This window comes from Gadus macrocephalus, chromosome 19, assembly GCF_031168955.1.
Source record: "Gadus macrocephalus chromosome 19, ASM3116895v1".
Classification (NCBI taxonomy): domain Eukaryota; kingdom Metazoa; phylum Chordata; class Actinopteri; order Gadiformes; family Gadidae; genus Gadus; species Gadus macrocephalus.
In genome coordinates, this window is record NC_082400.1 from 887247 (window position 1) to 908542 (window position 21296).

Below are 21296 nucleotides of genomic sequence, written 5' to 3' on the forward strand. Positions count from 1 at the left end.
TTTCGACAATTTGGCTATAGATTGTCTCATTACACGCTAAATAATATAATTATAGCCTAATTATATATATAGCCTATATATATATATATATAGGCAATATATATAATTAGGCAATATATATATATAGCATTTGTGGTTTTGGCATAAACCTAACTAGGGTGCGCTGTACTATCTGCGCACACCCTTTCTGAAGCCTCTCTCTCTGTCCCTCCCTCTTTCTCTCTCTCTCGTACCGTTTTGTGGAGCACGTTAATTGTCTGAGAACACTCCCATTTAGAATGCATTGGTTTACATTTCGTTCTGTGTAGCACGCAAAAAGTCGGACTATCGTGCTCTGGAACACGCTTCAATAGATTAACGTTCGTGCGCAGGAGCACGCAATCTCGTGATACCGGGTTGGTTTATTTTTAGTTAGCCTCCGTTTATGAGCACCGGCTTCGAGCTGCATGCTCCGTTGCTTAGAGCAGAGTAGCGCATAACTATTGAACGGATCTGGTTCAACTGAGTTGTTCATCTAATAATAAAGATCCCAATGAGGAAAACACGCTGCATTTGTATTTTCATTTCATTTTTTATCAAATTTTCTTTTTAAATTTTAATGTAAAATATTTACGATTAACCCTCATAGGGTGTTCGTTTTTTTGTTACACAGGAGGTGCTGCTGGGTCTGGTGGACCCATTGCATTTTAGGCCTTTTAATTCAACATAATCAAACATTTTTTTTTTAAATACTCACCAGATGGTTACTTCATCCCAATTGCAAGTAATATAAACAACACATATGTTAAATTTGTTCACTTTACCTTTGTTAAATCACATTTATGAATAGAGGTGCCACTCGTTCTTGTTTATTTTTGTATTAAAATGTAACAAAATAAGGAAATGCATCAAAAAAACTGGCATAACAGGGAAATAATCAACCCCATTAGAAATTGAAACTCAATTTCAAATACTCAATAACTTCTGTCAACAACACAACACATTAAAGTCTACAACACATTAAAGCCTTTGAACACGGCCATTATACGTATTCAGACTATACCACACGTGAGGGGCAGAGTCTCACTGTGTGTGTATTGCATATGTATTTTTTGCACTGGTTGCATGTATATTGTGTTTTTCTGTCCATCATGGGTCCACACACTTCACAAGCGTTACTTTTTGGCTGACGGGCTGGTCCTACATCTGGCTGCTCACGGGTTGGTCCTGGGGCTGGCTGCTTGCGGGATGTCCCTGGGGCTGGCTGCTTGCGGGTTGGTCCTGGTCCTTGCTGCTTGCGGGCTGGTCCTGGGGCTGGCTGCTTGCGGGTTGTTCCTGGAGCTGGCTGCTTGTGGGGTGGTCCTGGTCCTGGCTGCTTGCGGGTTGGTCTTGGGGCTGGCTGCTTGCGGGTTGTTCCTGGGTCTGGCTGCTTGCGGGTTGGTCCTGGTCCTGGCTGCTTGCGGGTTGTTCCTGGGGCTGGCTGCTTGCGGGTTGGTCCCGGGGCTGGCTGCTCATGGGATGGTCCTGGGGCTGGCTGCTCGCAGGCTTGTCCTGGCTGCTGAAGGGCTAGTCCTGATGCTCTTTTACGTTTCGGAGCTGGCTGATGCTCATCCTCCTCTTCAAACTCAGTGTCAGACTCAGAATTTTCAGAAATGTTATCCTCACTTTCTGAAACTATTTCCTCTGCATCACCATCAAAACCCTCTGTCTCTTCAAATATCAACTGTAAGGCAGTCTGAACAGAGAATCGCTTTGCCATTTTGATCAGTTCTGGTATGGAACCACGCTGACAGAGCTTTTTTATAGTGTCAGGTCCCCAAGCTTGGTTCCCGCAAGACAGAGGGTGAAATGTGTGGGAATATGGGTGTAGATAGTGTTGGGTGCTCCAATGTTGCAACCTTGTGTGGGAACAGTGGGTGCACACTGACCAACACACCACACACCAAGGGCCCATTCACCTGCTTTACTCTCCTCTCACACACACACACACACACACACACACACACACACACACACACACACACACACACACACACACACACACACACACACACACACACACACACAGAGGAGGAAGGGAAAATGAGGGTGCACAGAACCTATGAATTCCACACTTAAACTAGCTCCGGGTCCACCGGACCCGAACACCCTGTGTGTAATATAAATGTGATGGGGGGGTATACAGGGGGGGTCCTTGAAAATGTTTTCTGATTCATGTTCCTCACAGAAAATGAGCCAAAGCCAATGAATCTTACTTCAAAAAAATAATTATTTGTATCACTTTTATAAAGCTAAAAACTGAAAACGGGTCCCACAGACCCGAACACCTTATGAGGGTTTTAATCGAGTAATTGATCGTTAATTCTCCCGACGATCGACTAAGACAACTTAATCGAATGCCCATCCCTAATGTGGACGGCTCTTTTTTTTGTCCGATTTTTTCAGTGTTCAGTGCGTTTGTGAGATGTGCATTGTTTGAAAGATAAGCCTTTGATTTTGTTTAATTTTAATATGCTTTCATAAACAGTGGTTTGGGGTTGTGGTTAACTCTAGTCCTTTGTTAACCACTGTGTGGCTGAGCTTGAAAGTCTGACGCTTATACCAGATGTACTAAATCAAAAGAAATCCAGGTTTAATTAGACTAAATGAAAATACAAAACTCAAAAGTTCTTGCAGTTAGGTCAACATAAGGATTGCAAAGATAATCATGGGGTTCAGTTTGGTTCTCTGGCACAAGGTCAAAGACTGTGTCTTCCTGCTCAAGCCCCTCCCCCCAGGTAGGGTCGCCCTTATATAGATGTCAAGGTCACCCGCATGGTCCAGCCACTAGAAACAAAATAAACTTTTCTCCTTTTTCATTCTGGCTCCTACAGGGGTTTTATAACAACAATTAAAGTGCTTAACTATTGGTGAACGACGTTGAAGAACATATACGGTACAAGTTTGTGTTGATTGCATGGAAAAGGGAATAACCAGTTATAACTTATATGGTAAGAGCCTGGTAATACCATGGAAACAAACAAGGCTTCCGTTTACACTACAGTTTCAGCTTACTCAGTGGGTAAATTGTCATGTTTTACTTAGTAACGTCGCAGAACGTACATGGTACACGTTTGTGTTGACTTTATAGAAAAGGGACTGATGTATTACAAATTATATGGTAATGACCTGGTAATACCATGGAAACAAACGAGGCTTCCTTTTACAGTACAGTTTCAGCTTACTTACTGGGTAAATTGTTGTGTTTTACTTGGTAACGTCGCAGAACGTGCATGGTACAAGTTTGTGTTGACTGCATGGAAAAGGGAATAATGTATTACAAATTATATGGTAAGAACCTGGTAATACCATGGAAACAAACGAGGCTTCCTTTTACAGTACAGTTTCAGCTTACTTACTGGGTAAATTGTCTTGTTTTACTTGGTAATGCCGCAGAACGTACATGGTACAAGTTTGTGTTGACTGCATGGAAAAGGGAATAATGTATTACAAATTATATGGTAAGAACCTGGTAATACCATGGAAACAAACAAGGCTTCCTTTTACAGTACAGTTTCAGCTTACTTACTGGGTAAATTGTCTTGTTTTACTTGGTAACGCCGCAGAACGTACATGGTACAAGTTTGTGTTGACTGCATGGAAAAGGGAATAATGTATTACAAATTATATTGTAAGAACCTGGTAATACCATGGAAACAAACAAGGCTTCCTTTTACATTACCGTTTCAGCTTACTTACTGGGTAAATTGGAGTGTTTTACTTGGTAACGTCGCAGAAAGTACATGGTACAAGTTTGTGTTGACTGCATGGACAATGGAATGTATCTATTATACATGATATGGTAAGAACCTGGTAATACCATGGAAACAAACGGCTTCGTACCCAGTAGTTAAGAAGATGTACCATGACGCTAGAGGAAAACTGCTCCTGCGGAGGTTGTTACCAGGTAAGTAATTCCATAGTGGTAAATCGAATAAACCCTTTCTAAATGGGTGTAGCTATGAATAATAACTAAGAAAAAGTAATTTATTGGAATGTACTATGCTAATTTCTAGATAGGACATCATTAAACATGGGCCGTTAAAGGCAAACTATGCAACTTCTCTACACAGCGCCCCCTACAGCTTCGTAGTAGATATTTCAACACTGTCGTAACAACTCGTTGACGGCCCTTCCCCATGCACATAAACTGTTCGGACAGATTCTGCGTTGTGTATTTTCAGTCGTAGTAGTAATTCTTGAAGTCGAAATCAAAGCAGCTTGGCAGGTTGGATTAGAGGGTTGAATAGATGGTTTAGTTTCCAGGAATACAGCGAGATACAGACTTAGGTTGAATAATCTATAGTGGACCCGGTGGTCGATGACTTGTTCCTTGGCTGTCGAAACCCTCTACTCGTCGAACCAAAGGGTTGGGGCGAGTATTATACAAAAAGGGGATACATGAATAACACGTGAACAGACGCACTCTCAGCCTTGATAAGGTATCTGGCCCTAGCTATGTCCCAGAGGACCAGGTCGGTTCAACCTTGTTGAGACATAACAATTGCAGAATGTTGGGGATAACACCTTGTATCAGTATGAGAGGCCCTGGCCTGTTCCTAGACTAGAAATTTGAACAAAAGAGAGACACTAAAATACACCAGCATTCTACATTCCTCCCTCTTGATCATACTAAACGTAGTTTAAAGATCACCCACAAAAAGAGAATTCAGTGTATTTTCTGGTTTCCCATTAATAATTAACTAAATCAATGAAAGGAAGCATAAAAGGCAATAGACAAGTAAATTCAAATCATACACAAGTAAACCAGGTGTAGGCCACTATAATAAAGAAAATAACAAACTCATTAGGTTACTCATGATTAAATCAAAACATAAAAAAATTAAAGAATCAAGAAAGTCAACTGTCCAGACACCTCCCTCTGCTTGGCACAACAACATCACAGACAATACTGCATGACTCAGTTGGTTTTGAGTAGCAGTTATTTTGGAAAACTGGAAAAAATAGTTATTTTCCAGTTGATGGCCACCGCAGGTGTGATGGGGGATGAGGATGAAAGTTCGTAGTAGGGCGTCAGGACAAACACAGACACAGTTCAGTTCAAGGACTCATCAAGTGTCCGTGTCTCCTGGATCTCCCAGGTACGATGAAACATGAAACAAAGAAAAAGTGCAGTATCAGTCATGGGGGAGGCATTGTCACAGCCTCCAACATTAATGATGATCAACTATGTTTGTAATTGTCTTAATGATTCGATAAACAATGAAAAATGATCATACAAAAATAAATCGCTTGATTCAAAAATGGTTATATCAGTAATCAGTCATCATAGTTCTCAATAAACCTTGTGTGAATGAATGAATGATTGAACCTTTGTTCAAAAATAAAATAAAACAAACAAAATGTTCTAAAGCTGAGCAGTTGTGTCAAGAAGGAACCAACATGAACTTAGATAGGCAGTGACAAAAGTCCTAGCATCTTTCGAAGACTAACCTCTTGTGAAAATAAAGGAATGAAAATAACAAACACTAAAACACTCCCTACTCTTCACCCCGTATCAGTTAGTTTGCGTGCCAAATCTAACGAGTGTCATTCCAAGTTGGTGTTATTGTTGGTTTCCAACACTGAATCGCACAGGCGGCTGAGTTCTTCAACACTCTTCGCCTGTAACTTCTTCAATCGTTCCCTCATTTTGCCTGAGCGGTTTTCTTCCCCTACTCTCTCGTTGGAGCAGTCACGGTACATCTTTCGAGGGGCTTTACATTCTCTCATCCAGTGTCCAATTTGTCCATAGTTGTGGCATGGTCGAGGTTCTTTCTGTCTGTCTGGCGGGAGGAATCGTCCTCTGTCCCTGTTGGACTGGGGGAATCTTTCTCGTTCCCTGGCCATTTCCTTCTTCTCATCTGTGGTCTTCATGTGTGGTTGTATGTTGTCATCAAATCCTCCATTGATTGACTCATTCTTAGTCACTGTTCCAGGCCTCACCTCGGGGGGTTGTTGTGTTGGGGGGTTCGGATGCAGAAATTGTTGTGGGATGGAGGAATGTGGTGTGACAGGGGAGAATTGGGGAAATTGTTGTGAAACACACAGAGTGTGTTGAACAGGGGGAAATTGCTGTGGGATCTGGATCGCATCATGATTAGCATAGTCAGGTGGGGCAGATGGATTTCCCTTCCGTGGCACGTGGGGGGTACTGCAGATGACTGGGTACTCGCCTATAAAGCTGTTGATGTCTGAGAGAACACTGTGTCTCGACTCCTGTAAACCACCAGGGAAGATGTATTCCCCATCTGGGCCACACAATGGCAGTTTGGGGTACATGCGACCATAGGCTCCCAAGGTTCCTCCTCCTTTGCCTTGGTCACCCCCCCTTGGGGGCCCTGAGTCGAGGGGGCGGGCCGCTATCAGTCCTTCTCCGACTAGCGTCGTGTGTAGGTCTGTGAACTTCCTCTGCTCTTTGTTCCGAGTCGCTTCATCCTTGAACAAACGAATTTCGTCGGCAAGCAGTTTGATTTGCTCTCTAATTTTTTTCAGAGCAGTTGTCTTTTCCAATTCATCTCTCTTTTTGTTACAGAGTCTCGCTAACTGAATAAAGATCAATCTCTCTAACCTCCACTTCAAAAGAATCTTGTTCCATTGGTTCAGATTGCTATCCTCTGCCTTCTTCCTGCCTTTACCTTTCGGCATTTTTCTATCTTTTTCTATCTGTAAAGTAACTAAAACTAGCGACCAATCGCTGCTGAGAAAGAAACAAATAGACGCCTCCCACGGAGCTCGGTATGCCAACAACAGATGATGGCACACTTTTTCCTTCTTCGATTAAAAAAACAATACAGATGATTCCTCGGCGGGGATCAAAACAACATAGCACAAATAAAAACCCTAGCGATTCATGTAACCTCACCAGTAATTCAATACAAATACGGTTTCACTCCTTGTCCAGCAAGTCGTAAAACAAAACCCCTGAGCAAACCAAACGTCTTAAGTTATATTCAGGACACGTATCAACATTGACAAACTAGCAAAGATGAACAAATCACTTGACAATTTCTATTCTAGGAATCTAACCCAGATTCTAGGAATCTAACCCAGATACACGTGTCTTTCCCATTCATACAGCGTATATTCAGTGATTATTGAGCTCTTAAACACTAATACAGGTTCTCACTTCGTCAAGCTCTTAATGACACAACTTCATTACTCAGCAAATGTAGTGCAGCCTAATAGTAAAACAAATAATAATAATCACAGTTATGTGTGTGTAGATTATTTTAAGATTACTTTCTTGTTCTTTTCCCTTGGTCGAGAGTGTGGAATGAGATTCAGTCACCGTTGATTCCCACGTGGTGCATAGAAATGCGCTGGTTCAGCCGCGTTGTGGATGCGGGTCCCTCGGCAGGGCAGGCGTTGATCAGACGTCTTCCCAGGCAGGGCGCGCGCTCTTCTCGGTCACAGGGCAATCTTCAGAGGCAATCGTCTTCTCACTCCTCTCTCTTCAAGACGGTGTCACGGCACCAAATGTTAGATTTCATCTTATTTCTAAACTGTTCGGACAGACTCTGCGTTGTGTATTTTCAGTCGTAGTAGTAATTCTTGAAGTCGAAATCAAAGCAGCTTGGCAGGTTGGATTAGAGGGTTGAATAGATGGTTTATTTTCCAGGAATACAGCGAGATACAGACTTAGGTTGAATAATCTAAAGTGGACCCGGTGGTCGATGACTTGTTCCTTGGCTGTCGAAACCCTCTACTCGTCGAACCAAAGGGTTGGGGCGAGTATTATACAAAAAGGGGATACATGAATAACACGTGAACAGACGCACTCTCAGCCTTGATAAGGTATCTGGCCCTAGCTATGTCCCAGAGGACCAGGTCGGTTCAACCTTGTTGAGACATAACAATGGCAGAATGTTGGGGATAACACCTTGTATCAGTATGAGAGGCCCTGGCCTGTTCCTAGACTAGAAATGTGAACAAAAGAGAGACACTAAAATACACCAACATTCTACAACTTCTACGCAAGCCATGTGCATTTGTTTTCAAAGAAGCCGGCGAATGCGTGGAGCCATGTCCGAAGTAGATGTTCATAAAGTGTAGGCAAGGTTATACATTTTTAAAAGGGTGTATTTGTATTGCAATAAACATAAATCCATCCTTTTTTATAGTTGGCGGGGAGAATTTATATCCTAGATTATAATTGTTTTATCTTGGGTTGAACAGAACAATCAGTGTAAGAGGTTTGGCCAACATAATAATCTAACAAGAACCTGGATTCGGGGATTCAGTCTGTATCTGGGGGACGAGACAGACGAACAGCAAAACACCCATGGAAACAAAGGTGTTTATATGGTTGCAACCAAGCAAGCTAGAAACATACAGGGCTCACAACAAAACGGTCGAGAAAACAATTTTTACAGGGCTCACAACAAAATGGTTGAGCAAACACATTTGTACAGAGACTATTAACATCAAGAATACCACGAAGACAAAGGCCACCCAAGGGTACTTTCAATTTCAAAAGCAACACGGCCGAGTCGGCGTCTGATTTGCAGTCTTCTTTTTCTTTCAGTTCACGCTATTCCTGAAAAGATTGCCCAACGTTTACTTGTGTCTGGCCTCTCTGCCGGTCAGTCTCCCTTTTCTCTTCTTCTGTTCCTCCGACATTGGGTTTCTCTGTCTCTTTTTAGTCGGCTGATCTATGATGAATATAACAATCCCTTAGTGACTTGTGTTTATATCGAGCCGGTTCCGTGTTTGGGGGTCTGCGCCGTAAAGCAATTCGTTACTTCGCGAGACCCGAGACTCCCGCGAGAGTGGGCGGCGGGTCGCCGGCAGAAACATATTCCTTTTCTCCGCCAAGATGCGCAAGGGTGAGTCGAAACAACGAACATTTGAACAAAAATGTATAATAGAACCATCGCAATGACTCTTAGCCTGTTATATTAAGGTAAATCAAGCCAAAAAAGTTGCATAGTTCCCCTTTCACTCGTGTCTGATCTCTTTTCTGGTCCATTCTTCTTTTGTTCCACCGACGGTCGCCTCTTATCAGTCGATTGATCCATGATGAATGCAACAATTGCCTCGCAACTGGCTGTTTATATCTAGCCGGTGCCATGTTTGGGTGTGTGTCTGTGCCGTAAAGCATTTTCGAAACTACAATCTGACTACATTTTCGAGGATACTTCCGCTGCGTCACATCCGGATTGTGTCGGTCCGAACAGAGCAAGTTGCATATGCGCTTTTTCACTGGAGAGGCGACATGGGTAAATGACACACGGGGAGAATTTATATCCTAGATTATAATTGTTTTATCTTAGGTTGAACAGAACAATCAGTGTAAGAGGTTTGGCCAACATAATAATCTAACAAGAACCTGGATTCGGGGATTCAGTCTGTATCTGGGGGACGAGACAGACGAACAGCAAAACACCCATGGAAACAAAGGTGTTTATATGGTTGCAACCAAGCAAGCTAGAAACATACAGGGCTCACAACAAAACGGTCGAGAAAACAATTTTTACAGGGCTCACAACAAAATGGTTGAGCAAACACATTTGTACAGAGACTATTAACATCAAGAATACCACGAAGACAAAGGCCACCCAAGGGTACTTTCAATTTCAAAAGCAACACGGCCGAGTCGGCGTCTGATTTGCAGTCTTCTTTTTCTTTCAGTTCACGCTATTCCTGAAAAGATTGCCCAACGTTTACTTGTGTCTGGCCTCTCTGCCGGTCTGTCTCCCTTTTCTCTTCTTCTGTTCCTCCGACATTGGGTTTCTCTGTCTCTTTTTAGTCGGCTGATCTATGATGAATATAACAATCCCTTAGTGACTTGTGTTTATATCGAGCCGGTTCCGTGTTTGGGGGTCTGCGCCGTAAAGCAATTCGTTACTTCGCGAGACCCGAGACTCCCGCGAGAGTGGGCGGCGGGTCGCCGGCAGAAACATATTCCTTTTCTCCGCCAAGATGCGCAAGGGTGAGTCGAAACAACGAACATTTGAACAAAAATGTATAATAGAACCATCGCAATGACTCTTAGCCTGTTATATTAAGGTAAATCAAGCCAAAAAAGTTGCATAGTTCCCCTTTCACTCGTGTCTGATCTCTTTTCTGGTCCATTCTTCTTTTGTTCCACCGACGGTCGCCTCTTATCAGTCGATTGATCCATGATGAATGCAACAATTGCCTCGCAACTGGCTGTTTATATCTAGCCGGTGCCATGTTTGGGTGTGTGTCTGTGCCGTAAAGCATTTTCCAAACTCCAATCTGACTACATTTTCGAGGATACTTCCGCTGCGTCACATCCGGATTGTGTCGGTCCGAACAGAGCAAGTTGCATATGCGCTTTTTCACTGGAGAGGCGACATGGGTAAATGACACACCCACCAATCGACCCAGAAATGGATGCAGAACCATCAGCATAACTCTCAACCTGCATGCTTAATGTAATTTTGGCTAAAAAAGTTGCATAGTGGGCCTTTAACATTAACCTTGGATAGCTACAATTGTAACTTGAATTAATAGGTGTTACTAAGAATTGGTTGCTTTATTTCCTAGGAAGTACACAATATCTGAGTTATTACAAGACTAAAAAAGTTACAACTACACGGTACTTAGTTGAGTTGATGGGTAATAGTGGAGGTTTTACTTAGTACTTCAGCTGTAATTCCTCTGTATTTACCTTCTTATTACCAGTGGTAATTACACAGTAATACGCTATAATTTACCGGATAATTCCTCTGTATATACCTTCTTATTACCAGTGGTAATTACCCAGTAATACACTATGATTTATCATACCTTGTAATTATACCAAATACCTTGTAATTAGAGGACTGTAAAAGGAAGGGTTACCGACTCGTTTATTTCGTTAGGTCAAAACAGGAAGTCAAAACGCACTGCTCGTAAAAACAATCCCGCATGGGGCTCACGTTCCTAACATTTAAAGGGACAGTGATCCCTGAACAACCAAGACAGTAAACGATATGTGTAGCATTCCCACGAAAGATGGTTTCACCCTTGACTGATGGTTTTAAGATTTATTTAAAAAAAAAGAAAAATCCAACGTAAGAGCTGGTTACAAGACACATAAACAATAAATCGTTAGCTTACTTTACATTCGGTTTTCAGTCTTCTCATCACATTAAGATAGCATAAATTAAACTTATCAGGTGCCAATAAAGTTATCACAAACGAAATTAAACATAAGCCACATTTTTATATCACAGAATTACAGCATTACTAACCTTGTACCTCTTCGGAGGGTGCTAAATATCTTTAACCGTCGGCATATCTGCAGTTATATTGCCGCTTTCACAGAATCTCCGTTCAACTTATCATTGCAGTCAAAATCCCGCAGGATAACAGGAAAATACAAAAACGCACGCTTCAAAATGAAAGCCATGTGCTAATAAAGCAGGAAGTAAGACAATAAAAGCTTAGACCATGCACCAATACGTTATGAAGCAACAAAAATACACTGTTTAACAGGGCTTTCTCTTGTTTAAAGCAAAAACACGATTTGGGTTAGTTACAATATGCCTACAACAGTGTACAGAACAACACTTAACAACATAGGTATGAAAGGTTGCACTCACTACACTGTAATCATAGTATAAAAGATGAGGGAATAAATCAAGGCTCAACATTTCAAGTGATTTCTCCAGAATGTAGGAAGAGGAGCACAGGAATAATATGTCATTTCTTAAAATGGGCCTTATCTCCCCATCATAATGATAACTTGATCTCATGAAATCATAATATATTAGGCTACACCACAGATTGAAACAATATCTTTGCAACTGTTTAAGGGATCTAGTTTCATGTTTACATCTGGAAACAGTATTCCAAAATTTGACCTGCTCATTGTGTGTGTGTGTGTGTGTGTGTGTGTGTGTGTGTGTGTGTGTGTGTGTGTGTGTGTGTGTGTGTGTGTGTGTGTGTGTGTGTGTGTGTGTGTGTGTGTGTGTGTGTGTGTGTGTGTGTGTGCGTGCGTGCGTGCGCGTGTCTGTGTGGACTACTCACCATGCAGTCATACAGCAGTTTTTTCTGCTGTATGACTTCTTCAAAATCATGGCATGGGAGCAGGAAGGGAATTTCATTGATTTTTGGAGCAGGCCTGGTTTCATTAACCACCGGTTAAACTTCATGGCGTCTTTGGGGCACTGTCTAAAATGTATTCGGCTTAAGCACTCATGCTGAGACACCATAATGTATTCCAGGTTAAACAATGCGCGCCGCCATGATGACCGGTACCATGCCGTAATTCCGACGCCTCATTGTTCCGACGTCTCAATGGTCCAAAATATTTCCCATTAGATCGACATGCCACTATGCCGACGGTTAAATGTTCCGAAAACGGAACCCATTGGTCCGAAGGTCCGTTTGTCCGACTTTTCAAAAAGGAGGCGCATTAGGCCGACGGTTCAATATGCCGAATAGGCCAAGGCGAAGACGATAGGCTAAGTTCCAGCAGTGCACTTCACCAAGCCAGACTGTTGCTTTGGGCTTGAACGGTCACAAGAGGTACATTTATGAAGCGCACGTTATACAAGGACTAATACTTTTCCCGTAAAGAAGTCAAACGGTGAGTGAAAAACAAATACAATTTTTATCTTTAGTAGCTGTGTGTGGGCCTATGTGTTGTTTACTGTGTTTACAGTAGGCTTTTAACCTAAATAATTTCGCTGGTATTGATTTAGTCAAACTTATACCTCATACCGTGTACTTAGTCAAGTGTGTGTGTGTGTGTGTGTGTGTGTGTGTGTGTGTGTGTGTGTGTGTGTTCGTGCCTGTGTTGAGAATTAGGCCGTTTCTCAATTCCTAAAGTTGGAAGTTCGTACTTGGCAAGTCCGGTCTTCAAATACACACTTCCGAGGACAGGAGGACGCACCTGCAATTGGAACAGCAGCGGACTCGATGACGTCACCAGCTCAGCTCGTCTGTTAACTGTGCTACGGCCTCATGTAGGCATATAACTACCCGCGACCCGACCCCGGATAAGCGGACGAAAATGAGATGAGACAATATAAAAAAATATATATAAAACAAGACACCAGTTTCTTTAGTTTTAAAATAGTAGGCTATATTAATATTTTGAATGAATATAAATGAAAAGTTATGCGTATTCACACGGCAAGCCAGCTGTACCCTACATATAAACAATCAGTGGTTTGAAAAAGATTGTTGGCTATGAGATTGCCATTTCTCAATTTTCCTATATAGCCTATTATTATATTATTGGAGAGTAGGCCTAGGCTATTGATATAAGAATTACGAACGAGCGAGAATGGAATAGAAACACACACACACACACACACACACACACACACACATATAAGTGTGTGTGTGTGTTACTATAAGCCGCGCCTTTTTTTTCCCATTTTTCGATTCTGCGGCTCATATAACGGTGCGGATAATCTATGGATTTTTACGGCTACTCGGAAAATTAGTATTCGAAGCTGAAATCAGTATTCAGAGCTTCGTTGTTTTTTTTCCACGTAGGCCTACGTGACGTTACAAGAGCGAGGGAGGCAAACTATAAGCGTCAGCGACACCAAGCAGAGAAGCGAGAGAGGTGGAGGAAGAATAGATATCTTGTTTCCCTTTACTTTATAACACAACATTAGCGGGATGTCGGGAGGAAAAGTAATATTTGACGAAATGCTAACCTTAGTTGTTTGTTTACCTTCGCTGTACAGCGCCGCGCCAATTAACTGTGAATGGCTTGCTGCAGAGCGTGAGCGTCTTCGGAATACCCGGTCAATATAATGGATATAATATGGGCACATAAGACAATCAATATTCTGTATTTGTTATGGATTTATTGTACAAATTCCCTCAAAAGATGCACGTTCCAGGATGAATTAAGCTCCCGTAAGGGCTGAGATGGCAGAGGACAGCTGATTTGGAAAGGAACAACAGCTGTTCGCTTTCACGGGGAAAAACTAAAGAACTTCAACCTACTTAGGCCTACTAATTAACGTTCAAAAGCTATTAAATATTCAACCAAATATGCGGATTATTAATGTTGTTTTTGATGGTGTTTTTTTCTGGAACGAGTATTCGAATATTCGCTCGGAAAACCAACGAGTATTCGAAGCCTGAAAAATGGCATTCGCGCCAGCCCTAATGGTATTAAACATTAAAACAGAGAGAGACTGAGAGCTGTTGAGGAAGAGCTTCGTGTGTGTCTTTCTACCATTCCTGCCAGGATATCCATTTTGTGTTCATCGAAACAGGCCCAGGTTTAACACTAGGGAGCGTGTCTATGTTCCCCGGGTCCTATGTTCCCCTCTTTGTATGAGACTGGGGAACATAGGACCCTTTTTTTTTTAAAAAGGGTCCTATGTTCCCCGCTTTTCCCAAAAAGGGTCCTATGTTCCCCGATATGTATGTGACCGGGGAACATAGGACCCTTTTTAAAAAAAAGGGTTCTATGTTCCCTGGTCTGTTACTTTTTCTCACCATTACTGCCAAACTCCGGCCGAGATAACTACCATTTCATGTCTTTACCTTTTGTGGAAGAGGGAGAGACGTCGGAGAACCTGACGCAGTCTGTTCATACGCCGGTAATCAAACCCGAGAAGCCCAATCCCTACGAGAGCTTCCCGCGGCCATCCGGAGGCGCACAGTGCTTTTGGCCGTGATATTATTATACAATTATATTAGATTATATACTATTATATAAAGAGCTCCGGGAGTCGAAAGCGGCAACAATCACTTTCTCTTCCATGCTGCAGTTCACCCCGGACTGCACTGCACTGAGTTGGCCGGTTGAACGCTAATTGGCTGTTACGTTACACATGTTACTCAGTGGCCACGCTGTTGAACGCCAATTGACTGTCATCACGCGAATGTTGCGTCAAAGTTTAATTATTTTTGAAGATTGATAGATTGCGGGGAACATAGGACCCTTTTCCCAGAAGAGGGTCCTAGGTTCCCCGCTTTTTCCCAAAAAGGGTCCTATGCTCCCCGGTATGTATGGCTACAGGGGAACATAGGACCCTTTTTGGGAAAAACGGGGAACATAGGACCCGGGGAACATAGGGATGACCCCTTCACACTAAGTGAGTATAAATACATTTAGAAACTAAATAATTAACTATATGTGTTGGAGCTACGCAGTTTTTAGATTTAATTGTAAAACATTTATTTAGTTTGTTTGCTTAATATAAAATGACTTTTATGTTTATTTTCTCGTTTGTATTATAAAATAGTTAATTTGAGTTTGTTTATGCTTTTGTTTTGAAGTTATTACTAGCCTATATATAGAGGTGGCGGGCATAGGTAAGACAGGCACTAGGAAGGGTCATGGTTTCTTACCAGCTGTACGAGAGAGACAAAGGAGTGAGGCTGCTGGTTCACACTGTTGCACATTTGTTTTGTTTGCTTGAAAGATCGGAAAATAAACTTGCAGAAATCTAAATTCACAACTGGACAGTTGACTCTTTCCCCTGCACTGCGTAAGATTCGTCCCCCCTGGTGCCTCAGAGGCTATTTTGATTACGTTGCTTTGTTTGGTTTCTTAATTTTCAAGTTATTGTTTTATTGAGGACAAATCGCCACTACAATATGTATTATATGTACAGTGTTTACCGTCCACCTAGGCCCCACTCTGAGTTTTTAAATTACATTGCTGTTCTACTCGCCCATCTCTCCACTCTTTCCCCCAATGTGATTCTGCTGGGCGATTTCAATATCCACCTGGACAACACCACTCTCCCCCTCACCTGTGACTTCTCATCCTGCCTTGAGAGCTCTGGTTACCACATCTTCACCGACTTCCCTACCCATATTAAAGGACATACTCTGGACTTAATATGTTGCTCTGGTCTCACTCCCTCCAACTGCACAGCTGACAACTCCCCATCACTGACCACTTCCTCCTTTCATTTAATGTCACACTCCGCCTCTCTACGACCAAGCCACCACGTCTCATCTCATTCCGTAATATCAAGGCCATAAATCTTCACTCCCTCTCCTCCACCATCGCATCTATACCGGACCCGGACTACTCTTCCTCCCCTGATGAACTGGTTCTCCACTACAATAACTCGCTCACTACCATTCTCAACTCCCTCGCTCCTGTTAAAACTCGGTCTGTCTCGTTCTCCCATTCTGCCTCTTGGTTCACCCCTGAACTCCGCTCCATCAAGTCCAAAGGACGTCAACTTGAGCGTCTCCATAATAAGACTGGTCTCACTGTCCACCATGACATGTACAAAAATCATATCTTACAGTATAAGGACTCTATTGCTTCAGCCAAATCTACTTACTATTCCAGTCTCATCTGTTCCAACCATGGCAACTCTAAGGCACTCTTTTCACTCCTCAACAAAATCCTTCAACCCCCAGATCTCCTACCCCCCCATCTGTACTCTTCGGACACGTGTGACTCCCTCCTTCTGTTTTTTAATCAGAAAGTTGAAAAAATCCACCAGCACTTGTGCCCCACTCCCTCACCTTCCCCCTCCTCTGAACCTCTCCCCTACAGTCTGCCATTTTCCTCTTTCCATCTCCCTGATCCCTCTGCTATCTCTGATCTCATCTGTAAATAAAAACCATCCACATGCCAGTTAGATCCCCTCCCTACTGCCCTGGTCATATCCTGCCTCCCCTCACTGCTCCCTCTTATTGCTGCCATCATCCACTCCTCTCTCACTACTGGTTCAGTTCCCTCACCCTTCAAAACTGCTGCTGTCTCCCCAATCCTCAAAAAACCTGGTTCAGATCCCAACAACTTTAATAACCTCCGTCCCATTTCCAACCTACCTTTCATCTCCAAAATACTTGAGAGAATCGTTGCTTCTCAACTCCATTCCCATCTATCTCAAAACAGTCTATATGAACAGTTTCAATCTGGTTTCCGTCCCCGTCATAGCACTGAAACGGCCCTTCTGAAAATCACCAACGACCTTCTTATTGCAGCTGATTCTGGTTTAATCTCCATCCTCATCCTCCTTGACCTGAGTGCGGCCTTTGATACAATTTCCCATACATCCTCCTCAATAGATTATCCTCCATCGGCATCACAGGCACCCCCCTTGACTGGTTTCACTCCTATCTCACAGACCGCACTCAGTTCATCCAACTCAAATCCTTCCGTTCCCAACCCTCCCCTGTCTCCTCTGGTGTCCCCCAGGGCTCTGTCCTGGGTCCCCTCCTTTTCATTACTTACCTCCTTCCCCTTGGCCTTATTTTCCGTAAATTTAATATTCTTTTTCACTGCTACGCGGATGACACCCAGCTCTACCTCTCCACCAAACCCAACTCCATCCTCCCTCCCTCATCCCTAACAGATTGCCTCTCTGAAGTACAAACCTGGCTCACCTCAAACTTCCTCAAACTTAACAGCAATAAAACAGAAATCCTTTTAGTTGGTACTAAATCAACTCTACTCAAAGTTGACAGTTTTTCCCTCTCATTTGACAGCTCCATAGTTTCCCCCTCCCCCCAGGTGAAGAGTCTGGGTGTCATCCTCGATGGCTCACTTTCCTTCAAATCCCATATCAACATCACCACCTACTTCCAGCACTGCCTACTTCCATCTTCGTAACATAAATCGCCTCCGTCCCTCCCTCACCCCCCACACCACCTCTATTCTTGTACATAGCCTTGTCACCTCCCGTATTGATTACTGTAACTCTCTCCTCTTTGGTCTCCCCCAGAAATCCCTCCATAAGCTCCAACTGGTCCAGAACTCAGCTGCCCGTATCATCTCCCAAACCCCCTCTTTCCACCACATCACCCCCATCCTAGAACAACTCCACTGGCTTCCAATCAACTTCCGTATCAACTTCAAAATTCTCCTTCATACCTTTAAAGCCATCCACAACCTTGCCCCTCCCTACCTGTCTGATCTCCTTCACACTGCCACCTCCACCCGCTCCCTCAGATCCTCCTCTTCCATCCACCTCACTGTCCCCTCTGCCCGGCTCACCACCATGGGGAGCAGAGCTTTCAGCCGCTCTGCTCCCAAACTCTGGAACTCACTCCCACCTCACATCCGAAATATTGACTCCCTCCCTCAGTTCAAATCCTCTCTCAAAACCCACCTTTTCAGGATAGCATTTTCACTGTAGTTGTCATGTTTTTTACTTGCACTTTTAATGGTTTTGTTATTTGTTTGCCCTTGTTTTAAATTGTTTTAAATTTGTAAAGTGTCCTTGAGTGACCTGAAAGGCGCTGTTAAATAAAATGTATTATTATTATTATTAGTGTTAGAGTGTCATTTTGTGTCATTTTGGTTGGTGGTGTGCCTCAGGATTTTGTAAATGTAAAAAGTGTGACGCGGCTCAAAAAAGGTTGAAAATCACTGAGATAAGTTATATGCCAGCCGCATTTAAACAGTGTTTAGGGGGGTGCGGCTCTCTAGCCATTCAGAGAGCTTGTTACATCCCATGGCTCATTTGCATTGTTTTACTAGTGCAAGGCCCAATGTGTCACGGAAAGGCTAAATGGAGAGGCTAAAAGGAGAAGCTAAATGACTAAGCAAATCGAATAGCTAATAGGAAAAGGAAAAGCAACGGGGAAATGGAAGTGCAAATGTCAAGGAAATCGCCCTTTAAAATGTCTGATTAAAATCTGTATTCTTAATCCAATTTGTGAATCCAGTTATTTATTTCTCTTTTTAAACTGCATTTTCAAATATATTTTTTAAATTGCATCATTTATTTTTGAAATTTTATTAGAAACACGTTTAACGGTGCATCGGTCCAAAAATATTGCATTTCCCATTCAGATAATAAAGATTAATAATAAAGATCATACACATTCACTGACTGAAGATTATTCAAGGAAAAAGTGCATTTCTCGCTATAAATGTCATTAGAAACACGTTTAATGGTGATTCTGTCCTAAAATATTGCATTTCCCATTCAGTTAATAAAGAAAAAGATCATACACATTCACTTACTGGAGATTATGCAAGGAAAAGGTCTATTTCTCGCTAGAAATGTTATTAGAAACACGTTTAATGGTGTATTCAAGATTCAAAAAGCTTTATTGTCTAGTATGTTGCCATACTAGAAAATTGTCTTTTGACTGAAGGCTTGGAGGTGTGTGTGTGTGTGTGTGTGTGTGTGTGTGTGTGTGTGTGTGTGTGTGTGTGTGTGTGTGTGTGTGTGTGTGTGTGTGTGTGGCTCCATCTGCCAATGGAGCCTCACACAGGGTGTGTGTGAAGCGCCTAGTGCAGTAGTGTAGAGGTGCTTGTAGTTAGGTGAAAAGAGGAGCCGAGTGCGTAAGCCTCCTCCGCCAGTACACAGCCTCTCCACCACCAAGACTTCTGCAGTGCCTCCTCGTGGCCACACACGGTAACTGGGTACCTTGCAGTCCCAGGCTAAACTGCAGGGGATCTCGGAGCAGCAGTGGGCCCCAGAGATGTGGTGTGCAGGCCCACCATGTAGTGGATATGCCCTGACGCCCGTCAACCACTGCCCCAGCTATGGGCAAATAGCCCCACTGCCTTGTGGGTTAGTCTCTTAAGACAAAGGCTAAGGGAGCATCCCCCAACAGAAAATCATGCGCTGGCGGTGCGCAATAGGCGGGCCTAAATATGAGCTAGGTCCCGGCAGCCTCCTGCAGCTAGGATGGGGAGCTGGTCGTCCTGGGCTTACCCATGCCACCATACCCACCCCATCTTGGTGAAGATAGTGCCATTGGAGATAGCGCACCTCCTCCAGCACTTTAAAATGCTCTTTTGCGCAGGTTTCCACCTTTGACCAACGGTGAATCTTTACCTGGATCTACATCTGGTTGAAGTCTGGCGGCGTTGGGGTGTCTGACGACGGGAGCAGGTTTGAATAGACTGGGAGCTCTTAGTCAAAACCCTGCACGTCAGCGGCGCAGGGTATGGGTCGCCAACAGCTGGGGTTGAGTGGCAGCTGTTCTCGGCAGACCCCTGTGCGACTGAGCAGCCCCTATTTAGGGACCGCACTGCTCACCTCAAGCGAGGAAGGGCCTAGAAAAGGTGGCCTAAAAATTGCTCACTCAGCCTACACCTGGACAGGCTACCGCACCTGTCGGGTCATTCCACTTCTGCGGTCGAAACAGAAGAAACAAATATAACCTCAAACTGGCATCATGGAATGTAAGAACCCTCCTGGACTCCTTTGGCAAATCTGATCGACCTCATAGAAGGACAGCCCTGGTTGCGGCCGAGCTGAGCCGCTATAATATCGACATCGCTGCCCTGAGTGAAACCAGGCTACTTGATGAGGGATCTCTAACAGAAGAGGGCATGGGCTACACTTTCTACTGGAAAGGCTATCCCCAAGGTGGACAACATCTGCACGGTGTGGGACTGGCCATTAAGAACACACTACTGCCAAAACTCACTGAAACACCTGTGGGCATCAGTGAGAGACTGATGACCATCCGTATCCCCCTGGAGAAGAACCGCTATGCCACGCTACTCAGCGTGTATGCTCCAACCCTAACATCCGATAGTGATTCTAAAGACTCCTTTTACCAAGCACTGGATGAGGCTCTCCACCGGGTCCCAAAGAACGATAAGATCTTCTTGCTTGGGGACTTCAACGCTCGAGTTGGGCAGGACAGTGGTATATGGAAGGGAGTACTTGGCAGGCATGGGATTGGTCAGGCCAACTCAAATGGCATGAGGCTACTCACCCTCTGCTCTGAGCACAACCTGACCATAACTAACACCATCTTCCAGCAAAAGAACAAATTTAAAGCATCATGGATGCACCCACGTTCAAAACATTGGCACCTGATTGACTATATCATCGTGAGGCGTAGCGACATCAGAGATGTTCGTCTAACCCGGGCCATGAGAGGTGCAGAATGCTGGACAGATCATCGCATGATAATGACCAAGGTCCTCATGAAAGTGCGTCCCCCGATGCGGAAACGTGGATCCAGTAGGAGGCGCTTAGACTGTGCCCGTCTGGAAGACACCATGACTAGGAACGAGTTCCGTCGCTCCCTGGCAGAGAAACTAGGGGAGCTGGAACTTCTCTTGAGTGGTGAAAATGCCACAGAACAACAGTGGACCGCTGTTACTGCAGCCCTTCATGAAGCAGCAGCCCAAACGATTGGCTTTAAAAGCAAGAACCATCAAGACTGGTTTAATAACAACTCTGAGTCAATCCATAACCTGCTAAGCAACATGCACAAAGCACATCAGGAAACCCTAAATAACCCCTCATCCAGCACTACCAGGCAGCGATGGCAGAAAGCTCGACAGGAAGTGCAGAAAACTCTGCGGACCATGCAGAACGAGTGGTGGACGGAGAAGGCACAGGAAATTCAGTCATTCGCCGATATAAATGATATGCACAATTTCTACAACGCAGTGA

At 43.6% G+C, this 21296-nt stretch overlaps 1 protein-coding gene and 1 long non-coding RNA gene across 2 annotated transcripts in view; both read right to left on the reverse strand.

Annotated features, from left to right (window-relative positions):
* Positions 1–4252: 4252 nt before the first annotated feature.
* LOC132447845 (uncharacterized) overlaps positions 4253–21296 on the reverse strand; it is a 103371-nt gene continuing 86327 nt past the window's right edge. Inside the window, exons 2-4 of the mRNA XM_060038841.1 lie at positions 6220–7042; positions 6082–6186; positions 4253–5964 (exon numbers count right to left, since the gene is read on the reverse strand). Of these exons, the coding sequence (XP_059894824.1) occupies positions 5569–5964; positions 6082–6186; positions 6220–6666 (948 nt within the window). The 5' untranslated portion in view covers positions 6667–7042 and the 3' untranslated portion in view covers positions 4253–5568. The remainder of the gene's footprint in view (positions 5965–6081; positions 6187–6219; positions 7043–21296) is intronic.
* LOC132447743 (uncharacterized) lies at positions 14038–14546 on the reverse strand. The gene is made up of 2 exons (XR_009523190.1): positions 14392–14546; positions 14038–14300 (listed from the first exon to the last, which is right to left on the reverse strand). It is a non-coding gene; the product is annotated as an uncharacterized LOC132447743 (long non-coding RNA).